The sequence below is a fragment of the Miniopterus schreibersii genome (genome assembly GCF_964146895.1).
Source record: "Miniopterus schreibersii genome assembly, chromosome: X".
Lineage (NCBI taxonomy): Eukaryota > Metazoa > Chordata > Mammalia > Chiroptera > Miniopteridae > Miniopterus > Miniopterus schreibersii.
This window is the reverse complement of record NC_138104.1, coordinates 21713117-21737869: the sequence shown is the minus strand read 5'-3', so window position 1 is coordinate 21737869 and position 24753 is coordinate 21713117. Positions and strand designations below refer to the sequence as shown.

The 24753-nt window shown below is 39.4% G+C and overlaps 1 protein-coding gene across 2 annotated transcripts in view; it reads right to left on the bottom strand.

The window, feature by feature from the left end:
* Positions 1 to 24753, bottom strand: part of TRPC5 (transient receptor potential cation channel subfamily C member 5) — a 269057-nt gene that overhangs the window by 9005 nt on the left and 235299 nt on the right. For both annotated transcript variants that reach the window (XM_081124814.1, XM_081124813.1), the window contains one exon: positions 23858 to 24053. In XM_081124814.1, coding sequence (XP_080980940.1) covers positions 23858 to 24053 — 196 coding nt within the window. The remainder of the gene's footprint in view (positions 1 to 23857; positions 24054 to 24753) is intronic.

Sequence of the window (24753 nt, the reverse complement as noted above, 5' to 3'; positions counted from 1 at the left end):
CAGGGCTTCTATTTATTTTAACTACTTTCACAGTGCCAGTGTAAAGTACTATGACTATAGAGCATACCCTCAAATGTTGTTGACTTGCTCAGATTCTGAACACATGGCCATAGGTAGGTCAAATGAACATGCCTGTTCAATTTCACATTTCTCAATAAATTCAAGCTCAAGGTTATTTTCCTTACAATCAAATACAAGGCCAATTTCTTACCAGCTTTTGACAAATTTTTATATACTCTTTCAGATCTCTTGCCAGCAACCATCTTGCTCTAGCAAATTGGAAAGCTTTATAACATAAGGCAAAGGGAGTGTGGCAGGCACAGACAGAGCAGAGCAGAGCTAATAATAACCTTTAAAAAGAAAAGTTACTCCCAGGAATCTTGGGACTGATGGCAGGTTGGTTAGAGGGATATTTTGGGGAGGGGGACATTTTGGCATCTTTCACATTAATTAGTAGCAACACAAAATGCTCTGACATACGCACTCAAAATTGAGGCAAGGTCATTAACTTCCCTGGCATTTTAAGGGAAGTCTACCTCACTTGTACTGCTTTCTTCTGGTAGAATTCAGAGTATGCTTCTCAAATGTTGGTGTGTATCAGAATCACATGAAGCATTTACTTAACATGCAGATTTCTGGGCCCCACCAGATGTTATATATTGTATTATAGTTTTGCCTTAGAGCTAAAAATGCAATTTTTAAAGCATGTAAGTATTTAGAGTTGTTTCTCGGTATCCTTGGGGGATTAGTTCCAGGACACCCGTCAGATACCAAAATCCAAGGATGCACAAGTCCCACATATAAAATGGTATAGAACAATGCATACAGTCAGCCCTCTGCATCCTTAGATCGAAAATAACATTTTCAATTCCTGGTTGGTTGATTCAGACCATGTAGAACCCACAGATATGGAGGGCTGACTGCATATTACAGTTTTTGTAACTTTGTTTTTGCTTTGATTCATTTAAAAGATACTATATAGAAATCTTCAAAATACAGAATTAGCCCAGGCCCCCTGCAACCTCTTGGTGACCCTGAAGTAGAGAAAATCCTCAGTGTTATCATAGCCCTCCATGCCCTCACTTCCAACTTATTCCACATGTGCATTGGTCTAGAGGAGAGCCAATTCTGTCACTAAATGGTCAGCAATCCTCCTCTGTTCCCCAAGGCTGCTAGGTGGTTAGAATTTCCTGATCTAATCATTCTGGGGCCTGCTGGGAATGACTTTTTTTGGTTTATCTAGTTTAGAACCCTTGCAGCAACCTCAATTTAAGTGCACCTAGGCAACAGGACAAAAAAGAGAGCCTCCCTCCAGCTTCAATTCATTGCCCACCCACTGCTCCCAACACTCCCTTGCACACTAGCACCGATACCGCCCCCCCCAACAGCTCATATAAGCCTTCCCAAATGGGAAGAGCCCCCTCAGTTGATGTTACAAACTGGTCCTTCTCTCTACTGAACATGTGCAGTTGTCTAGTGGGCAGCCATTATGCCTGTCCCCCCACCCCAGGCATAAAATGGCTGTTAGTTCCTCTCCCCAGTTAAATTGCTACATGGTTGGAGTTACTGCATGGCACACTCTGATCTTTCTTTTTTGTTGTTGGGGTGGAGGTGGGGCTGATTATATTTATTTAACATTCTCTGCAGAATTTTTTTCTTTCAGTTTTATTGAGATATAATTGACATCCAGCACTGTAAAACATTAAGGAATGTAGCATAATGACTTGACCTATATATATTGTGAAATGGCTACCACAGTAAGTTTAGTTAACACCCATCACCTCATATAGATACAAAAAGAGAAACAAAGTTATTCTCCTTGTGATGAGAACATTTTAGGATCTACTTTCTTAGCAACTTTCAAATATGCTATTGAGCAGTGTTAATTTATAGTCATCATGTCCTACATTATATCCCCAGTACTTATTTTTCTGGAAGTTTGTATTTTTTGACCACCTTCATCCAATTCCCTCACCCTCCACCCCCCGCCTCTGATAACCACTAATCTGATCTCTTTTTCTAGGACTATGAGAGTTTTTTTGTTGTTGTTATTTTAGATTCCACATATAAGTAAGATCATATAGTATTTGTCTTTCTTTGTCTGACTTGTTTCATTTACCATAATACCCTCCAGGTCCATCCATGTTGTCTTTCTAATGAGAAGGCCGCAGGTTGCTTTGTACTGAGGATAATAAAGTGGAAAAACAAAGAATAATTGCAAGTTGAACCAGTGCATTAGGTCCCTGAGACTACAGAAGGATCTATTTCCTATCTTCTAAAATGGTCCTGCAAGGTCCTCAACAGAATTTCCGGATTTTATTTAGAGACTATTTAGTATACAGAACACAATCATATACCCAAAACAATACAGGTCATAAACAATGAAGCTTAATTATCTTTCCCTCTCTGATTCCAAGGGACATGGCATGAAAGGAGGCAAACTAGTAAGGGCACTGGCTGCTCAGGATTCTCTACTCGGTGATCCACCTCTGACCCACTCTGTTGCCTTCAAACAAATTATCTACTTGTTGAGAGTCAGAATGAAACTAGGGCAGTTTTTAATTTATTTCTCATGAAATTAGCCAGTAGGATTGCAGTTCTTCTGTTCCTCATTATCTCCTCTGCAGTCATTTCTCCAGTTTCAATTTTTCTCCCTTCTTGTCCTCCCTGCCCTACCGCAGGGTGCATTTGGGTTGTGAGGCGAAGAGAAAAATGCCTCAGGGTAGTTGTTATGTAAGGAAGGTGGAACCTCAGTGGAGTTGGACACTGTGTGGGTAAGTTTTGATTAAGGAACAGGATGTAAAGAGAAGTTGGTTGCAGGATGCCCTATCCTATGTAAAGTCAGGAAGGACAGCACCATAAAAGCCTCTAGGTAATATAAAATATATATGTCATGGTTGAGGTTTGGAAATGCACATGTTACTTTCTCCAGACCTTACTTTATAACTGCAAAAAATATTCTTGCAATATCTCAGGTGCTTTGGGTTGTGAGGAAATACAGACGCTCCTCATATTACAATGGGGTTATGTCCCAATAAACCCATTGTGAGTTGAAAATATCATAAGTCAAAAATAATACACCTAACCTACCAAACACCATAGCTTAGCATAGCTTTCCTTAAACATGCTCAGAGCATTTATATTAGCCTCCAGTTGGACAAAATCATCTTGCTACTGCTGCCCAGCATCACAAGAGAGTATTTGACAGCATATCACTAACCTGGGGAAAGATCAAAATTCAAAATTCAAAGTATGGTTTCTACTGAATGTGTAACATGGCTATTGCACCACTGTAAAGTTGAAAAATCCTAAGTCAAACCATAGTAAGTCAGGACAATCTGTAAGCTCTAATAGGACTCCCAGACCCACTGAGCTTACATGGGGCAAGAATTGGCCTTCCTACATCTTGACAACAGGTGCCAGTCATCACAGATAGGGGCTCAGTGATTTCTGAAGCTACCATCTTCTCTACATAAGTGGCCAGTTTCAAACTCAATGAACAAGAAAAAAAAATATCAAGTGTTTCACCTTTTAGCATCCCTCTTGGAAAGGGACATCAGACAACCAATACCTAACATTTTTGTCCAGAGTTTTATACTTTTCTAAGTGCTTTCACATACTTTTTCTCATTTGATTGTCACACCCACCCTATAAAGTTGTAAGGACACCAGTTATTATCTGGAAACTGAGGTCTGGAGAGAGAAATTACTTCGTGAAGCTTACACATCTAGTTTGTAGTATAGCAGACCTAGAATCTTGAATCTTTTGATGCTGGCTTCCACTCACTTGGCTCATTTACTATCTATAGGGATACTGCTCAGACAGGAACAACCCTCACAGGATTTAGTGGGATAATGGTTGGAATGCTCAGCCTCTCTTTAACATCTTGCCACACCCCGTTCCCCATCACAAGCTCCAGGTAGCCAGACCTTCTTGTATCCTCATTCCTCAATCCTTGTTTCTGATCCTTACTCTCCGTCCAGTCCTTCTGAGTCTCGGTATGGGCTCACCAATACCCACTGAACAAATGCTCCTCCTGCCCTCTCACACCCTCAGTTAAATTGCAACTCAAGGCTTTACTCCTCCAAGAGCCTCTGTACAGTGACTGAATAGATAATGACCTGGATAAATGGGGAGGGATTTGGGGACTTTTTTTTCCTTTTGTATGTTATTTTGTTTTATCTATTTTTGAAAATATTTTTTATTGATTTTTAGAGAGAGAGGAAGGGAGAGGGAGAGAGAGAAACATCAATGTGAGAGCAAAACATTGATTGGCTGCCTCCTACATGCCCCCTACTGGGGATAAAGCCTGCAACCTGGGCATGTGCCCTGACCAGGAATTTAACCAGCAACCTTTCCACATCCAACCAACTGAGCCACACTGGCCAGGGCATACTTTTATATTTTAATTATTCTTTTTTCCTAGACAGGAAAATAGTTTATTGTCATCTGTCTTTTCTCAGCTTAACTATCACCTCCTCAAAGAGACCTTCCCTGAGCAACCAAATTAGAGTGGACTTCTCTGTTACTGTATCTCACAACACCCTGTCCTGTTCTCTCAAACCTATCATCACAGATCACTTTTGCGTATTTTTCTCTACTTATTCTTACGCTCCTCACTAGAAGGAAAGCCCACTGAGGTTAGAGACTTTATCTAGTTCACTATTTAAGTCCTAGAGACTGGCACAGAGTGGGTGTGCAATAGATTTTTGCAGAAAGAATTAATTGAAGATCCGAAGGCAGATAGATATATTAGTGAATGGAGCATCAATAATATTATGTAACATTTTTAACTAGACCATCTTTTTTAGTCTTCAAAACAGCCTGATGAGGTAGGTTCTATTTCTATTTCCATTTTATGAGTAAATGAATAAAGCTCACCTGAGTGAAGAAATGTGTCTAAGAACACACAGCTAGAAACTGGGGACCACAATTCAAATCTGGATCAAGTGAACACTAGAACTCAAGCTCTTAACCACTAAGATAGACCATGTCTTTGGGAAGTGCACTGAATTGGATTTTACAATAAGCAGCATGCTCTCCTATGTATCAGGAAAGTACCTACAAACAGTGCAGAAACAGACCCTAATCAGGGTTTTGAGATTTTTACAAACAGATCCCTTTACATACTTGACCAGGCCTCTACCTGCCCATGTTTCTCTTCTTGTTTCCTTTAGCTTATTGTTTCTTTATCTTTTTGCTACAGAAGCGAACTTTGCAGGGCTCCTGCATTCAGCTGTGCAGGCTGTACACTGCATAATTTGAGAGCACCATTCACAGAAAATGTGGCACTGCCATAGCCCACTGAACTCATCACCTTTTCTTGGCATCTCCAGAGATGTAAATTGAACCCTTCAGTCAAGGAGGCACAGACTGTTCTGCTTGCCTGTATCTTTCAGTTTGGGAGTGGGGGAAATTTTTCCCTTTAGAGGATGGAAGCAATTAGAAGGGAGTGAGTGGTGGTTTGCTGAGCTTGCTTTTCAGTGTTCAGAGATAACTGGGACTAACCCAGTCAAGGCTTTCATCTCTGAGCCTGGGCAGAAAAGAAAGGTATGTTTTATCACCTGGGAATGGGAAAATCTACAGGTTTGGTCTCATGTAGTCAGATTGTCATAGAATATGTCTTCTAGCTTCCTGCTTCACTTATCAGGAGCTTACTTTTGGCCCCCCTCCCCAAGCCTTACTTCTATTTTCTATATTGCTACTTAATATTACCTCCTGCAGAGTCACTGGACCTGAGTTTACCTTGATCTAATTCCTTACGCAAAGCAGACATTGTAGAAAGAAAGAGAATGAATGAATGAACTTGCCATGTAATGCTGGACAGGTCTTAACTTTTGGAAGCCTATTTCCTCATTTGTAACATGCAGATAATAGTGCCTACACTCATAGAGTTCTTGTGAGGATCAAATATGACAATATATGCAAATGTGCTTTGGAAAGTATAAAGCACTATATTAACTATAATTATAAAATCCATCATCTAAGCAGACTTCATTTCAGTTAGATAATGCCCCTGCCCATTGCCATAGAAATTTATTCATCTCTAAACGCTAAACACTTGCAGTGGATATAAATCAGCATTATATATTTTCTAACATGGGTGACAAACTATAGTTCCCATATTTCCCCAAGCTTCTCCCTATTAATCAGTAAAAAAGTATGTCTTAAGTACCTACTGTGTTTCCCACATTTTACTCGACATCAAGGAAATATAAAGAAAACCTAAAGCAGGATCTCTATCTTCTGGAGCTCAGTCTACAAAGGTAGAAAAGACATTTGGAAACAGAGTAGGGGTAGGCAAACTATGGCCTACAAGCCAAATCTGACCTCCCACTTGGTTTTGTATAGCCTGCAAACTAAGAATGGTTGTTATATTTTTAAATAGTTGAAAAAAATCAACAGTATAATAATATTTTTGGACACTCAAAATTTACTTGAATTTCACATTTCAGTGCCCTTAAATGAAGTTTTATTGGCATACAGCCACACCCATTTGTTTACACATTTTCAATGGCTTCTTTCATGTTAAAAGGACAGAATTAAATAGTGTGATAGAGATCTTATGGTCCACAAAGCCTAAAATGTTCACTAACTGCCCCTTTACAGAAAAATGTTGCCACCTCCTGAACTAGAGGAAAAGAAGCTTAGGCTTGGTTAGCTTTGTCAGTTGCTCCGTCTTCAACTTTAAAATATTCTGGGAAGTCATATGCATAAAAAATTCATTAATTTGTTCATTTATTCAATAGACATTAAATGAGAGCCTACTATGTGTTAAACAGTGTATCATAGTTAAGGAGGGAGGCATTTTAGCATAAAGTATTTTTGTGTTGGTTAGTTTTCCTGTATGGAATGTATGAAATAAAGTATTAAGAGCAGAACTCTGTGGCATAACCTCTTAGAGAGTTCTTGGGGTGGTGAAAAGTTTTCTGTAGCCTGACTGGTGTGGTTCAGTAGTTGAGTGTCGACCCATGCACCAGGAGGTTGCTGGTTCAATTCCCAGTCAAGGCACATGCCCAGGTTTCAGGCTCAATCCCCAGTAGGGGGCATACCGGAGGCAGCCAATCAATGACTCTCATCATTGATGTTTCTCTCTCTCTCTCTCCCTCTCCCTTCCTCTCTCTGAAATAAAGATATATATTTTAAAAAGAAAAAATAAATGATTGGTGTTGATTATCTCATGAAAGTATCTGCAATACCTTCTTTTCTTTCACTACAGGTATTGGGGACTCCTGATATGCCACATTGATTAAGATCAGCTTTAAGATAAGCATATTTCTCATCAAGCCTTTGTGATTAGCTCACAATTTTATAGGCCCAGGTACTTCTATAAGTTCAAACACCCAGAGGAAATTGGGAAAGAGGCAAGAGGAGAAAGCAAAGTTCTTTCAGTGAAGAAAGGAGAATAAGGGAAAGATAAAACTAACTTTCTCCCTCACTTTCACTCTTAGAGCTTCTCTTTTTCCTTTTTTAGACAAAAACAGATTTACCTTGACAGCTGAGATTGCGTAATTTTACTGTCAGATATCAAGTAAAAGGCAGAGTAATGCAGTGGGTTTTAACCTCTGATCCTCCTGCATATTGTGACATCTGTGTTGTAGCTAGAGGACACCTCCTGGCCCATGCTGTCTCTCACATTGAGTGGGGCTACAACATAGGGCTCCAGTGACCACAGGGAGGGAGAGAGGCTTTATTAATATTAATAATTCAGCACTCACATTTAGTTTCTAATCCTCAAGCTGCTAGGAAATTAAAGAACATTTGTATCACTTAGCTTTCCTGTCAACTGATTCCTGGTGCCCAGAACAAGGATAATGGGAATAAGGCAGAAGTCAAGAATCATGTTCCTGAACTATGAACTTTGGGCCATGGTCATTTGACTTGTCCACAAATATTATTTGTAGCCTATGAAGAGAACATTCTCTTCCACAAGAAACAATTCTTCCTGAGACTCAGCTCTGAAATCTTTTAAAATATAAACAGAGTCATTTTTATCTCCCAATTGTCCATTGATAGTTGCTATTTTATGTAGGGGTTGAAGGCAACTTTGGCTTGGGGACTGTTGCACAGACCTGATCCTTTACACAAATGTGATAATGGTGACATTTTCCTCCAATGCCAACAATCTCTCTTTCTTGTTGGTATTCCCTCCCCAGTCTTCTCCAACTCCCTTTCCTTCATGGTATCTCTTTATTTGCTTTGCCTCATAAGAAAAACTGATCAGTAAAAGATTGGACTCATTTACACCTAGTCATAACTGACCTACTAACAGCTCAAAACACATTTGCATTGTAACTGGGAACAAAGTCCTAAGGTGAGGGATTTCTGGATTACAATGGGAGGATGTCTATAAATCTTCTGAAATTTTATACTAAATTTTAAGTATGTTTGCTCATACGTGCATTTTTTGTCCATATTCATCAGATTATCAAAGTGACAAAAAGTCATAAAGGTTAAGGGCAGTATTGAGGTAAAGAAATGAAATGCAAATAATGATATTTGAAACTGTAGTTCAATGATTGTAGACCCTATGAGTCCTGTTCACCTGTCACCTTTTGCATCCCTAGTGCCAAGAACAGAATGTGTATTACAGAGTAGTCTCTCAATAAATACAGGGTGGGCAAAAAAAGGTTTACAGTTGTTTTTATGGAAAATAATACAATAATGGATAAATAATAATACAAGAATAAACTGTGTTTTATGTACTCACAACTGTAAACCTACTTTTACCCACCCCTGTATTTGTTAAATTCATTCATTTATCCATCCAAGAGATATTTATTGTTAAGTGAATGGATGTAAGAGTAAAGGACATCAGCCAGCAGATAGGCAGAAATATTTTGGGGCATTAGGCCCTTCCTGTCACTTGCATAGTTGGTCCTGTTTCTGTTTGAGTTACCCAAGGTAGAGTTTCCATGACAACTACTAATGTTCCTAATGCACATCCAGGACACGTGAATCTGGAATGCAGAGGAGCAGCCCAGGCATCTATCTGCTCTGTTTGGTTGCCCTTTGGCACAGGGAAAGAAAGCCTACTTCCCTTCATTTGTCCTCTTCCCATTCTCATTTGCATCTTTGTCAGATACCCAAATCATCAAAGGTTGCTGCTGCTGTTGGAAGCAGAGGCTGCTGCTTAGCCGAGACCTGCCACAGTGTATTCTCAACATTTTGAGGCAAAAAGCTTTTGTCCCTAGCAGATTCCGGCTCTCAGACAGTTTGCTGACAAAACCATGAGTGAGCATTGATGCAGAATGACAAAAGAATCCATTTCTGTGTCATACCACCAGAGGGAGGGCCAGGCCAGGCCCAGGCTGGATGCAGAGGTCTGAATAGTTAGCCTTTGGTGCCCCCTGCTGTCTTTGCAGAGAGAATGTTCCTCAGGCCTCTCCTGAAAAGGGAAGGGTGGATATTTCATTTGCTGGTGAAGATATAATTTGAAGAGAGGCTTTAGGCATGTAAGAACTGTGTGGGAAGGAACAGGGATGAGAGGTCCCAAAGCAGGATGTGTAAGTTGAATGAGGAGATCTTGTCATTCAAATGAACTTGGTATCTCTGAACTTTTTACCCTCTGTGGGTGTGGTGATTTCAGATAAGTTGCCTGAATGTTCATTTGGGGAGCCTGGGAGTATTAGGGGCAGAGCTGAGGAGAAACCTTAAGTTTGAAGTCTGATGGACACACTAAGGAGAAAAAGAGAGCTACTGGGTGTCGGGGCAGTGGCAGTGGGGAATCTCAGCTCAGGAAAGAAGGTATACTGGAGATGTTGCAGTGCAGTGCATATCAGGTGCTTCTTGGCCTCAATGTAAGTGTCTATGTGACAAACATAGTAGTTCTGTCCTGGGGTTAGACTACCTTAATTCAAATCCAGCCTCTACCACTCTCTGGCATATGACCAGATCAGTAAACTGGGATATTAGAGTATTATAATATAGTATATTAGCTTGGTTTTTCTCCTACCTCACTGGTTGTTATTTCTCAGTCCCTTTGGGCAATCTATCCTATTTTTCCAACTTCTATACATTAAAATACCTTGGGTCTCATTTTTAGACTTATTCTTTTTACTATCCACATACACTCCCTTAGGGATCACATCTAGTCCCATGGCTTCAAATACTATGTTGGTGGCTTCCAAATCTCTAGCTCTTGTCTGGACCTCTCCTCTAGACCTGTGAAACAACTGCCTACTCAGCATCTCCATTCAGATATCTCATGGGCATTTCCAACATCACATGTCTAAAACTCAACTCTGGATCTCTGCCCATCCCCCTCAGCTGCTTCCTCCCTACTCTTTCCCAACTCAGTAAGGGATAACTCCACCTTCCAGTTACTCAGGCCCAAAATCTTGGTGTTATCCTTGACTCTTCTCTTTTGCTCACACTTCACATCTGATCCATTGGCAAATTGGATCTATCTTCAAAATATATCTAGAATCCCACCACTTCTCATCAAATCCATCATGACCACTCTGGTCTAATCCACCATTATCTCTTGTCTGGTTAATGCAGTGGTCTCATAATTTGTCTTTCTGTCTTTGCCCCTGCACCGTTTTCATCTTTTCTCAATCAGCCACAGCAATCTTATTAAAATGCAAGTTAGATCATGTATCCCCTCTGTTCAAAACCCTCCCATGGCTCCCCATTTCACTCAGAGTAGAAGCCAAAGTCTTTAAAAGGTCTGTCATTCCCTACATGATCTGTCCCTCTTACTTCTGTCTCCTTTGTTTACTTCAGTCACAGTGGCCTTCTCAAAGCTAAAATCAAGGTGTCAGCATAACTGAGCTGTTATATAGAGGCTCCGGAGAAGAATATGCTTTCAAGTTCATTTCCATTGTTGTCAGAATTCATTTCCTTGTAGTAGTAGGACTGAGACCCCCCTACTTCCTTCCATGCTGTCAGCTGGGGCCACTCTTATGACCTAGAGACTGCTCACATTTTTTAAAGTTATTTAATTCTTTATTATTTTTTATTATTTTATTATTTTTTATCCTTTGTATTGAATTTATTGTAGTGATACAGGTTAAAATTATACAGGTTTCAGGTGCACAATTCTACAACATCATCGGTTTACTATATTGTGTGTTTACCACCCCAAGTCAAGTCTCTGTCCATCACAATTTATCCCCCTTTACCCTCTTCTACCTCCCTCCACCTCCACTCCCCTTGGAAATCACACTGATCACACTGTTGTCCTTGTCCATGAGTTTTTTCCTTGTTTTTGTTTTTTTTCTTTTTTGCTCAATCCCTCCTCTCTTTCTCCTCAGCCCCCCTCCCCCATCTGTAACCCCTCTCTCTATGACTCTGTCACTAATTTGCTTGTTAGTTCATTTTGTTCATTACATTCCACATAGGAACAAAACCATATGGTACTTGTCTTTCTCTGATTGCCTTATTTCACTTAGCATAATGCTCTCCAGGTCCATCCATGCTGTTGCAAAGGGTAAGATTTCCAGATTTCCTTCTTTTTTTACAGCTAAGTAGTATCCCATGGTGTAAATGTACCACAGCTTTTTTAATCACTCAACTACTGATCGACACTTGGGCTGCTGCCAAATCTTGACTATTGTAAATAATGCTGCAATGAACATAGGGGTGCATATATTTTTTCAAATCAGTGTTTTGAGTTTCTTCAGATATACACCAGGAAGTTGAATTGCTGGGTCATAAGGCATTTCCATTTTTAATTTTTTGAGGTAACTCCATAGTGCTTTCCACAGTAGCTGCATCAATCTGCATTCCTAACAACAGTGAACCAGGGTTCCCTTTTCTCCACATCCTCACCAACACTTGTCTGTTGATTTGTTGATGACAGCCATTCTGATAGGTATGAGGTGATATCTCATTATAGTTTTAATTTTCAGTTCCCTGATGATTAGTGATGTTGAGCATTTTTTCTTATGTCTATTGGCCATCTGTATGTCCTCTTTTAAAAAATGTCTATTCAGGTCCTTTGCCAGTTTTTTAATTGAATTGTTTGTTTTTTTGGTGTTGAGTTTTATAAGTCCCTTATAAATTTTGGATATTTACCCCTTACTAGATATATCATTGGTAAATATGTTCTCCCTTTCAGTGGGTTGTGTTTTCACTTTGTTGATGGTTTCCTTTGGTATGCAAAAACTTTTTAGTTTCATGTAGTCCCATTTGTTTATTTTTTCTTTTCTTTCCCTTGCCCAAGGAGGTATATCAGAAAAATATTTTTAGGAGAAATGTCTGAGACTTTACTGCCAATGTTTTCTTCTAGGATTTTAATGGTTTCAAGTCTGACATTTAAGTCTATAATCCATTTTGAGTTTATTCTTGTGTATGGTATAAGAAGGTAGTCTAGTTTCACTTTTTTGCATGTACCTGTCCAATTTTCCCAACACCATTTATTGAATAGACTATTTTTACTCCATTTTAGGTTTTTGCCTCCTTTGTTAAATACTAACTGACTGTAAAGGTGCGAGTTTATTTCTGGGCTTTCCATTCTGTTCTATTGATCTATATGTTTGTTTTTATGCCAGTTCCATGCTGTTTTGATTACTATGGCTTTAGAGTATAGTTTGATATCAGATATGGTGATTCATCCAACTTTGTTCTTTTTTCTCAAGATCACTGTTGCTATTTGGGGTCTTTTGTGGTTCCATATAAATTTTTGGAATATTTGTTCTAGTTCTGTGAAATATACCATTTGTATCTTGACAGGGATTGAATTGAATCTATAGATTGCTTTGGGAAGTATGAACATTTTAATGATGTTATTTCCTCCTATCCATGAACACAGCATATGCTTCCACTTATTTGTATCTTCTTCAATTTCTTTCTTCAGTGCCTTATACTTTTCCAGTATAGGTCTTTTACATCCTTGGTTAAATTTATTCCTAGGTATTTTATTCTTTTTGAAGTAATTATGAATAAGATTGTTTTCTTAGTTTCCCTTTCTGATAACTTATTATTGGTGTATAAAAATGCAACTGATTTCTGGATATTGATTTTATGTACTGCCACTTTACTGAATTTATTTATCAGTTCTAGTAGTTTTGGTGGAATCTTTAGAGTTCTCTATTACAGTATTGTGTCATCTGCAAATAATGACAGTTTTACTTCTTGCTTTCCAATTTGGATGCCTTTTATTTCTTCTTTCTGTCTGATTGCTGTGGCAAGGCCTTCCAGCACTATGTTGAATAAAGGTGGTGAAAGTGGACATTGCTGTATTGTTGCTGATCTTAAGGGAAGTGCTTTTAGCTTTTGCCCTTTGAGCATGATGTTGGCTGTGGGTTTGTCATATATGGCCTTTACTATGTTGAGGTATGTTCACTCTATTCTCCATTTGCTGAGAGTTTTTATCAAAAATAGATGCTAGATTTTATTAAATGCTATTTCTGCATCTATAGACATGAACATGTAGTTTTTATCCTTCATTTTGTTTATGTGATGTATCACATTTATTGACTTGTGAATATTGTACCAACCTTGCATCCCAGGAATAAATCCCATTTGATCATGATGTATGATCTTTTCAATGTATTACTACATCCAGTTTGATAATATTTTGTTGAGGATTAGTATCTATCTTCATCAGGAATATTAGCCTATAATTTTCATTCTTTGTAGTGTCTTTATCTGATTTTGGAATTAGAATAATGCTTGCCTCATAAAATGAGCTTGGGAGTCTTCCCTCCTCTTGAATTTTCTGGAATAGTTTGAGAAGGATTGGTATTAGTTCTTTGAATGTTTGGTAAAATTCACCCGTGAAGTCATCTGGCCCAAGACTTTTGTTTGTTGAGAGTTTTTTGATTGCTGCTTCAATTTTACTATTTATAATCTGTTTATTCAGAATCTCTGATTCTTCCTGTTTCAGTTTTGGAAGACTATGTTCCTAGGAATTTATCCATTTCATCCAGATTGTCCAATTTGTTGTCATATAATTGTTCATATTGTTCCTTTATAAAGTTAGATAGTTTATTTGAGATTTTTCTTGTCTATTGAGATAGGCTTGTAAGTGCTGTGAGTGTCCCTCTTAGGACTGCTTTCGCTGTGTCCCACAGATTTTGGGTTGTTGTTTTCTCATTTTCATTTGTTTCAAGTTATCTTTTGATTTCTTCCTTGTTGTCCTTGTTAACCCATTCATTGTTTAGTGACATGTTATTTAGCCTCCATATCTTTGTGTGTTTTTCAGGGTTTTTTTTTTGTTTGTGACTGATTTCTAGTTTCATACCATTATGGTCAGAGAAGATGATATGATTTCTATCTTCTTACATTTATTGAGACTGTTTTGTGACCTAACATGTGCTCTATCCTAGAAAATGTTCCATGTGCACTTGAAAAGAATGTATATTCTGCTGCTTTGGGGTAAAATGCTCTGAAGATATCAAGTAAATCCATAAGATCTAGTGTGTTATTTAAGACCATCATTTCCTTGTTGGTTTTCTGTCAGGAAGACCTATCCATTGATGTCAATGGGGTGTTAAAATCCCCTTTTATGATTATATTACTGTCACTCTCTCCTGTGATGTCCATCAAGATTGTTTACAAGGGTTATGTTTTGTTGTTGGACTGCTTAATTATTATGTAGTGTCCTTCTGTTCTAAAGTCTATTTTGTCAGATATAAATATTTCTACCCATCTTTTTTTCTAAAATTTCCATTTGCATGAAATGTGTTTTCCACTCCTTTACTTTTAGTCTGTGTGTATCTTTCATTCTGAGGTGAGTCTCTTGTAGACAGCATATATACGTGGGTCTTGTTTTCTTATCTATTCTTTTCTACCCTATGTCTTTTGATTGGAGCATTTAAGCCATTTACATTTAAAGTGAGTATTGATAGGTACATATTTATTGCCATTTTATTCTTCTAACTATGTTCCTCTGTTTGTTGTCTCCTTCTCTGGCCCCCCTCCTTTTGTCTTCTTTTTAAAGCAGGCCCGTTAACATTTCTTGTAATATTAGTTTGGTGGTAACAAACTCCTTTAGCTTTTTCTTGTCTGGGAAGATTTTTAAAAAATATTTTTAAACTATGGACACAGACATTGGTATGGGGAAGGCCTGGGGGTGGGGTGGATGTGAGGTGGAGGAGATCAATGGGGGAAAAATGGGACATCTGTAATACTTTCAACAATAAATTAAAAAAAAAAGATTTTTAAAATTGATTTTTAAAGAGAGAGGAGGGGAGAGGGATATATATAGAGAAACATTAGTGTGGGAGTGAAACATCCATTGGCTGCCTCCTGCATCATTATCTCATTGTCTTTAACCTTTACCATCTTAATTATGATGTTTCTTGGTGTGGGCCTCTTTGGGTCAATCTTGTTTGGGACCCTCTGTGCTTCCTGGATTTGTGTGATTTTTTTCTTTGCCAGGTTAGGAAATTTTTCACTCATTATTTCTTCAAATGGGTTCTTGACCCCTTGCTCTCTCTTCTCCTTCTGGTACCCTATAATGTGGATGTTTTAACACTCTATGTTGTGCCAAATGTCCCTTACACTATCTTTATTTTTTTAAATTATATTTTCTTTTTGCTGCTCTGATTGGATGTTTTCTGCTACCTTGTCTTCAAAATCGCTGATTCGACCCTATGCTTCATCCAACCTATTGTTTATTCCTTCCAGTGTATTTTTCATTTTTCAGATATTGTATTCTCCATTTGTGACTTGTTCTTTTTTTATGGTTTCTATGCCTGTTGAACATTCTGATAACCATTACTCTGAATTCTATATTGTCTAAATTGCTTTAGCTCTTTTTCTGGAGATTTATCCTGTTTTGTCATTGGGGCCTGTTTCTTTGTCTTCCCATTTTGGCTTCCTCTTTGTGTTTGTTTTTATGTATTAGATAGATCTGCTATGATTCCCAATCTTCTTGGGGTGTCCTTATACAATATGTGCCCTATGGAGTACAGTGGTGCAGTCTCCTTGATCAGGTGAGCTGGGTGCTCCAGGAATGTCCCTTGTGTGGGTTATGTGGGCCCATTTGTTGTAACTGAGCCTTGATTGCTTTTGGCCTGTTTATGTGTGGGATCAACTGACCCTCAGGCTGGCTGACTGTGAGTCACAACCCTGACCATGGCATGCAAGCAGAGGTGCAGACCACACATAGCAGAATTTGCCTCAGCAAGTTTTGATGCCTGCTGAGATCTCCCTTTAGATATGTTGCTTTTTCAGCTTATTGGATCCTGCTCTGATGTTATCTAAAGCTAGCCACAGGGTATGTTGGTTGTGGGCCTCTTGGCAGGGACTCTTGTACAGGCTAATGTAAGACACTGTCTTTGACTGGGCCTTGACAACCTGTTTAGAGCTACAAGCAATCCAGTTTGTGGATGACTCTGCTTGACCTGGGTGTGCATGGGTAGAACCAAGCTGTACACTAAGGCTGGCTTTTATGAGCACAGGGCCTGGGGGCAGGTCAGCAAAAGTCTCAAGGCACCCAACAAGATCCATATCTCTGCTTATCTCCATCTGTCAGCTGCCTGTTAGGCTGAGTCATTGAAAGAGCCTCTGTCTGTGCTCCTCAGCAGGCATAAGCTCCACAGGGTAGGGGGACAGGAAGTCTAGAGGGTGGGGCTATTGCTTTTCCCCAGGCTGATGCCACACAGATGGAAGTACTCCACTAAAGAAAGATGGCATCTGCAGTATAGGAGAATGGCTTAGCACAGGGATCCTGGAGGCTGTCCCTTCAGCCCCCTCCTCAGAGCCACAAACCCCAGACTCTCTTCATGGGGCTCTAATAGGCTCTGCCCTCCCTCCTTTGGAGCCCAGGATGAGTGGCTGAAAACAAAATTTTGTGTGTTGGCCCTTTAAGAGAGTGCCTGTGTCTCTAGCAGGCTCCCTCCTCTCTCAGGTGGACAGAAACCATGCTGCTTTTTACAGCCAGATATTATGTGTTATCTCTCCCTGGCTCTGGTTCTCTGAGCTGGGGAGCCTGGCTTGGGATTTAGACCCCATGCTTCTCAGGGGGAACACATCACAGCTGAGATATCCCTCTGGAACCTCACCTGCTGCCCATGGGAGTGGGGCAAGCCCTTTTCACGTCTCTGCCCTTCCTACCAGGCTTCTTCTGTATATCCTTGGTCATAAGACTTCTCTTCAGCTAGTCTTCAGTTGGTTATTCAGGATGATTGTTCTGTAACTTAGTTGCAATTCAGGCTTGGTCCTGGGAGAAGGTGAGTGTAACTTTCACTTATTCTGCTGCCATCTTGGATCCTTGTCTAATTATTTGTTAGTTTAATGTAAAGAGAATTTTACATTAATTATGCTTTGGGGGTGTTATATGGCTCTCTCCATCTTCAAGTCACCAGTGGCACATCAAATCCTTCTTGTGCTTAGAACCTCTGATAGTCTCTTCTGCTACCAGCTGGAGAAAACTCTGCTTTTAAAGGACTCATGTGATTAGATTAGGACCACCTGGATAATCTTGATTAGTAACCTTAATTAGATCTGCAAAATCCCTTTTGCCATGCAGTGCAAAATAATCACATGCATGCTATCTCATCATATTCATAGTCCTGACAACTAGGGTGGGAAATCTTGGAAGAGCATTTTAGGATTTTGCCTACCATAGTGATATTCAGACTGTTTAAGAAACTGACCCGTAAGAATACATGCTAGCAACAGCACTGGAGCAGGAGCATGGCAAATACCTGCTGTTCCAAATGTTAACCCTTTACTTGCTGCAGTTTGAGGTGGTCTGGGGGCATCTGAAGTGGAACATCTTGAGTGGCAGCTATTTACCAACTGGTTTGGAAATATTTTACTATTTTAACAACTAGGTGCCATATCAGTGCATAGCAGTTGGTTATCTGCTTGGTTAGAGGGTTACAAATCATGCTATAGTGCGTGAAGTGCTACCTTCTTCACTGTGCTTTGGGAGGCTAAGGTTGGCCCTAGATGACTGGAAGAGGGTGGAAAGACAACCTGCCCTCCTTGGCACTTTGATGGTGTGCAGTGGCTGTTCCCAGCACTTTATTTTATTTTTTTTAAATATATTTTTGTTGATTTTTAGAGAGAGGAAGGGAGAGAGAAACATTGATGTGAGAGCAAAACATTGATCAGCTGCCTCCTGCACGTCTCCTACTGGAGATCAAGCCTCAACCTGGGCATGTGCCCTGACTGGGAATCAAACCAGCAACCTTTTGGTACATGGGACAACACACAACCAACTGAACCACACCAGCCAGGGCCTTTCCAGCACTTTATAGTGCTAGATTTGTTTTGATGAATGCCTTCATTTACATGGCTGTCTTCTGCAGTGTGAGAGTCCATCCATCATTTGAGCCTCAAATGTTGTCACACCAAGGGAGACAACAATGGTATGTATTTGAGCTCTCCCCAAGCCATCCAGTATCTGTGGCTTATTGAGGCAAGTGCTACTTACTCTCAGCATTAGAGTGAATATTCCACAGCAGCCAAAGAAACCGAGGGTTCTTATTAACTTTCTGAATGAGGCTCTATTACAGATCATCATGACCCTATGTTTTGGGAGGACCAATCTCAGGGAATAGAGATACCCTTTGTGGGTGAGCTGGGGGTAGGAATAGGGCCTAAGGTCAATTAACTTTGTGGGACTGGTCTGTCTCTCCCACATAATATTTTTTATATAGGTGAATTTGTTTAAAATGGCACCAGGGGCAGCTTCGCTTGATGGAACTGAGAGTATACACATCAGGAACGGCAGTGACAAGGTGGATGTATGAATGAAGTGTCACAGAGGAAAATAAGCAGCTTGAGGGAGATTTAAATTACAGCTAATTGCAAACAACAACAATATTATACAATATGGCCAGCTTCACCTGCTGATGCTGGCTGGGATCACAGAGCACATGCCTGGAGTGATCCCTACTTTTCCATATTTTGAGACTGACTCTATTCCACCAGAGCAGTAAAGCCTCTTCTGGCATAGAAATATGAATTGCCATATATACACTTCATCAGCAGCTATGCATCCTACACAGAGCACTGAGAAAGAGTTCAACCCTTCAAGGGATTGCTGTTACTTGGTATTCTTGGGCCTTGTCCTAGAATATAAACTGAACAGATTCACAGTGAAGCACATTGACAACTGAGTCTCTACTTAGACTCATTTAATCTGTGATACCTTTTGAAGTAGGAAAGATTTGTCTTCAGTGGATTCCCTTCTTGTAACCTTTTCCCCATATTAAGACCCTTCTAAAAATTGGATTCACTGCTGAAGTGTAGATGTGGCAAGTGGAATCAAATCTATTTGCTGGCCTTTACCACTTAAACAGATCCAGGTATTTTTGGAATCAGGTTGTTTAATATCAGGATTCCACTGGGTCCAGTTCTAAATTGTAAAGATACATTACCAGGGGATCCTAAATCAGCAGGTAGTAGTGAGAATGGTTGGGTATGACCCCAGATGTGTGAGATGGTATAGGTCCCATTCAGGCCATCTCCCCACAACTCACCCATCCCCAACTCCCAGCTCTTTCCCAAGCCAACGTATTTTCCTCAGATGCAGCAGTAGCTAGCATTAAAACACAACATGTTACCAGCAGATAGGGTGACAAAAGACCTGGAGTAGATGATTTCCACTCTTCTTAGCAAAATGTTGCTGAGCTCAGTGGGAAACACCACAGCCATGCATTAAGTGACAAGAAAATATCTCCCTTTCCCACTATCATTAGGAACAATCAGCTGTGAGACAGGCAGGGAGAAAATGACAAATGCCTCAGAATGAATATGGCCATCTTTGGCAAGGGTAGTGGGTTAGCATAGTAGGTATAGGGTTGAAAAAATACCCCTCCCCTGAGATTCTTTGCCTGTCCCCCTTACAGAGACAGAGTAGGAGTGAGCATAGATCATTTCAGATTCTAGGTCTAGTTGTGTTTGAACTATCAAGAGAGAGAGGGATAGAGAGATGGAGAGGGAAAAAGGGAGAATGAAATTGAACACTATTCCATTTCAAAAGCAACAGGTGGACAGAATTTCAGAAGTAGAAAAAACCTTGTGAGCCTATTCAGTTCATGTATAGATACGGAGACTCACAAGATATCAGAGTTGCCAGGGGTATTAAAGACCACTGAGTCAGACATACAGATGCCCAACAGGTACCTGAAAACATGCTCAATGTCACTAAATCATTAGGGAAATGCAAATCAAAACCACAATGTGATAGCGTTTCATACCTATCAGAATGACTATTATAAAAAATATAAAGGATAACAAGTATTGGTAAAGATATGGAGAAAAGGGAACACTTGTGTACTATTGGTGGTCATGTAAATTGGTACAGCAACTATGGAAAACACTATGGAGGTTCCTCAAAAAATTCAAAATGAAAATTGCTGTATAATCCAGCAACCATACTTCTGAGTACATGAAGGAAATGAAATCACTATTTTGAAGTGATATCTGTAACCCCATGCAGCATTATTCACAATAGTCAAGATATGGAAACAACCTAAGTGTCCACTGATGGATGAATGGATAAAGAAAATGTGGTGTGTGTATATATATAAAATGGAATAATATTCAGCTATGAGAAGAAGGAAATTCTACCATTTGTGATAACATGGATGAAACTGTAGGGCATTATGCTAAGTGAAATAGACAGAGAAAGACAAATACTGTATGATCTCAGTTATATGTGGAGTCTAAAAAAGCTAAACTTACAGAAACAGAGTAGAATGGTGGTTTCCATGGGCTGAAGGTTCAAACTTCTAGTTAGAAAATGAATAAGTTCTCGGGATCTAATGCATGGTGAATATAGTTAACAGTATTGTATTGCATACTTGAAAATTACTAAGAGAGTAGATGTTAAATGTTCTCATCACAAAAAGGTGATGAGATGTGAGGTGATGAATGTGTTAGCTAACCTTATGGTAATCATTTCACAATAGATATGTGTATCAAATCATCATGTTATATACGTTAAACTTACACAATATTATTCAGTTATATGTCACTTAACAATGGGGATATGTTCTGAGAAATATGTCATTAGGTGATTTTGTCATGGTGCAAACACCATAGATAGCACTTACACAAACCTAGATGGTATAGCCTACTACATGTAGGCTAAATGGTATAACCTATTGCTCTTAAGCTACAAACCTGTATAGCATGTTACTTAATACTGTAGGCAATTGTAACACAATGATAAGTACTTGTATATGTGAACATATCTAAACATAGAGAAAGCACAGTAAAAGCATGGTATAAAAGATAAAAAATAGTATACCTGTTTAAGGCACTTACCATGAATGGAGCTTGCAGAACTGGAAGTTGCTCTGGGTAACTAAGTGAGTGAGTGGTGAGTGAATGTGAAGGCCTAGGACATTACTGTACACCTCTACAGACTTTATAAACACTGTCCCACAAGCCCTCCTCCTGCTTCCTTCCTACAGGGTCAGAAATAAAACATCAAAGCTGCCAATGCTACTGGTCCATGAACTCTGTGGGCTGGACGAACATGAACATGAAGTTCTATGTGGGATGGATGAATTGGAAATATCGAAGAGAAACTGGCTGGGTAAAGTGTGGATCACCACAATAGCGACTGTCAGGAGGGAGTGAAAGGTGGCCTGAGGATTATTAGGAAAAAGAAACCAAGATGGAGAGATAAAGGAATAAAGGAACATAGGGATAGTCGTGGCAATGTGGTTTTTGCTATCGCATATTGGAGCAATGGTCAGATTAAGACACTCTGTGGTACTCATAAAAAAAACAGGGTGTTTAACATGGAGAGGTATAGAACTGGGGACTCAGCAGTTTGACTTTGGAAATTTGTTTTTGGTCCCACTGACACTACCTGGCACAGGGGCTCTCTCTGGCATTGAACTGATGGAAGAAATAAAACTTTTCTATGCTTTATATATAACAACATGAACATATTTCCAAAGTACAGGGACAGGCTGGCTCCACACTATCACAGAAAGCTTTCACTGAAGTGTCAGTGGCACTTAATACCTGTTAAAGTCGCTCCTGTGGACTTGTGTCCTTGAACAGAATCTTATGTCCTCAACAAAGAATTTATAGCCATGTACTCTGAAGACCATTGGCTAGATCTGGGAGGACTGATTGTAGCACCCTCTGAATATGTAGTGATGGGGGGACAGGCTCCTCTGTGCTGAAACAGGTCAGTAGCTGACTGATGGGGATGTGATCTGTGTACTCACAACTGAAGTGCTGTGAGTGAGAGGGAATCTATTGCCACTCCCCACAGATATTGCTCCTGTCAGAGAAAAAGAATTCCTCCTGAACTGAGTATCCTTCCATTTCTTACAGGAAATTCAGTTCCATTTTAATCCTATGGAACCACCATCATATATGTGGTCCATTTTTTACCAAAATGTCATTATGCAGCTCATGACTAGATGTCAGTTGTATCTTGATAAAGCTGGGGGAAAAAGACCATGCATTCCAATTCCCTCAATTTTTGGATGAAGAACCTGAGGCCACCCAAAATGAAAGTTACTCAAGGTCACAGTTTTAAATGACAAAAACATGACTAGAATCCCTGGTCTTCTAACTTTTACTATATTTTTTCACTATAATCCCATCCCTTCTCCCCAACCTAAGCACCTAAAATCTTAACCATTCCAGTAGATAATTTTATATACTGGTTTTTACAACTCTCTAGTGAAAGAAATTCTACAAATCCACCTAGTAGAATATATTTCATTGCCATTTATGATTAGAAAGTTCTTTCATACATATAACCCAAATGCTCCCCACTACAACATAAATCCATTCCTCTTTGGTCTGTCCTTAATAGAAATGGATCACAGATGTTCACTATCACCAATAACATTTATGAAATATGTCTGTATATACGTGTGCCTGTACAGGCATAACTTTCAGATTTTGCGGGTTTGGTTCCAGAGTACCGCAATAAAGTGAGTATTGCAATAAAGCAATTCGCAATCTTTTTGCTGGTGGAGGGTCCTGCCTCCAATTTGTAAAAAATGCAACATCTGTGAAGCACAAGAAAACAAGGTATGCCTGTACACACACACACACATGTAACCAAAAATTATGTTTTTTTTCTTTAGGCAAAATGACTCAGTGGCAAACCAGATCAGAGAAATAGCATCTATGAAGGCCTATAAGTCACAGGTCTTTTTTATTCTGTGCCTTCAATGCTATAGCAAACCTTGAGCAAGAGATGAACCCATGGGGGTGATCTAGCATCTTAATATGAACCAAACATCCAAATTCATTAATATCCAACTAAATAGGGCCTCAGATAGCCAGACTTCTTTGCTAGATATTTATTTTGGCATCACAAAACAAGGCAGGGCCTAGAATGATCTCACATCCTATATCTTTGCCATTTCTAGTTTAGAGTAATAAATATTGCTGATCCAAATGGTAACATGATGGGGAAAAAATATTCAGCAATGGACTCTATTTAAGAGCATCTTACAGTGCAGTACAGTTATTCATATATCCTTGATAGAAAAAATAGCCACTCTGTCTGAGAAGGTTCTCCTTGTTAATGGAATGCTCAGTTTTGGGAAGAAGATAATTGCAGTGAAGTGGGAGGTAAGACCCTACTGCCTAGAGAACTGGATCAGCTCAATCTCCCTTGGAGATTAGTGGGGTGACATACTGTAGCAAAGCTGTGCTCATACTTTCTGAGCCCTCTTTACTAAGGAAAGAACACAGATTCAGAGATTTAAAAATATTTCTATCAGGTAACCAGAAAGCCTTATTAGAACATCTTTTAGATTTCTGAGATTCAATGGACTAAGAGTCCAAAATGAGTTGCCTTGGAAAGAAATAATTCAATCTAACAACTGGGAAAGCTAATGTAAAATAATTGAGGCAGACAGATTGTTTCATTGAGTTTCCAGTGAGCTCCATGCCAGTGTGACCCCTCCTGAAACCACCCTTGTAAAGGTAACCACCCTTGTAAAACAAAGCTACTCACGGCAATAAGCTGGTAGGAGTTGTTCATCATGGCGATCAGCATGTTCAGCAGCACTACCAGGGAGATGACATTGTATGTCCCAAACATGGTAGCTCCCACAAACTCTGTGAACTCATGTCTGGCTTTCACATTGGTGACATAGAGATTCAAAAGGCCAAATACAGACCAGAAGAGTGATTGAAGGGTTTCAAAGAGCCTAAAGAGATAAAAGAGCAGGTGAGTTAATTCTTTAGGAAGAGCAAAAAGAGAGAGAAAATGTGAGGTGATTTGCTTAATAAGGAGGCTGCCATATTTACATCCAAACAAGTAGACATATTTTGGTCTCTGTCCCATCCCAAATTAGCCAGATCAGTTTGTTTATTTGTTCCCACTTCTATGTCTTATGCTTTGCCTTTCTACCTGTAATATTATCTCCCTATTCTCTATGCAGACCTATAATATTCCAAGACTTATTTCAAGGGCTACTTCCTCCACCAAACTTTCTCTCTCATCTTCAGACCATGTGATTTACCACCAGTCTAATAACATAGTGGGAGAAATGCAGTGGTGCTTGCATTAAGAATATGGTGCTTGGGTTAGATTGCTCTGGGTTAAAATGTCAGCTCTGAAATTTGCTAGCTGAGTGAACATGAGCAACTTACCATTTCTGATACTTCTTTTATGGTTTCCACAGGGCCCAGGATGGTTCTCAGCTCAGATGAGGAGCTTAAAGATTCTTGAATTAACACTATATGCATTATTTTTAATGTTATGTTAACTAATAATTAGTGTGTACTTTAAAAGCATACTAGGCACTTTTACATACATTATCATTATGATCCTTATAAAAACTTTGTTACTGCTAATGAAATAGAGGTTCAGAGATTGAATGACTTGCCCCTGGTCACCCAGCTATA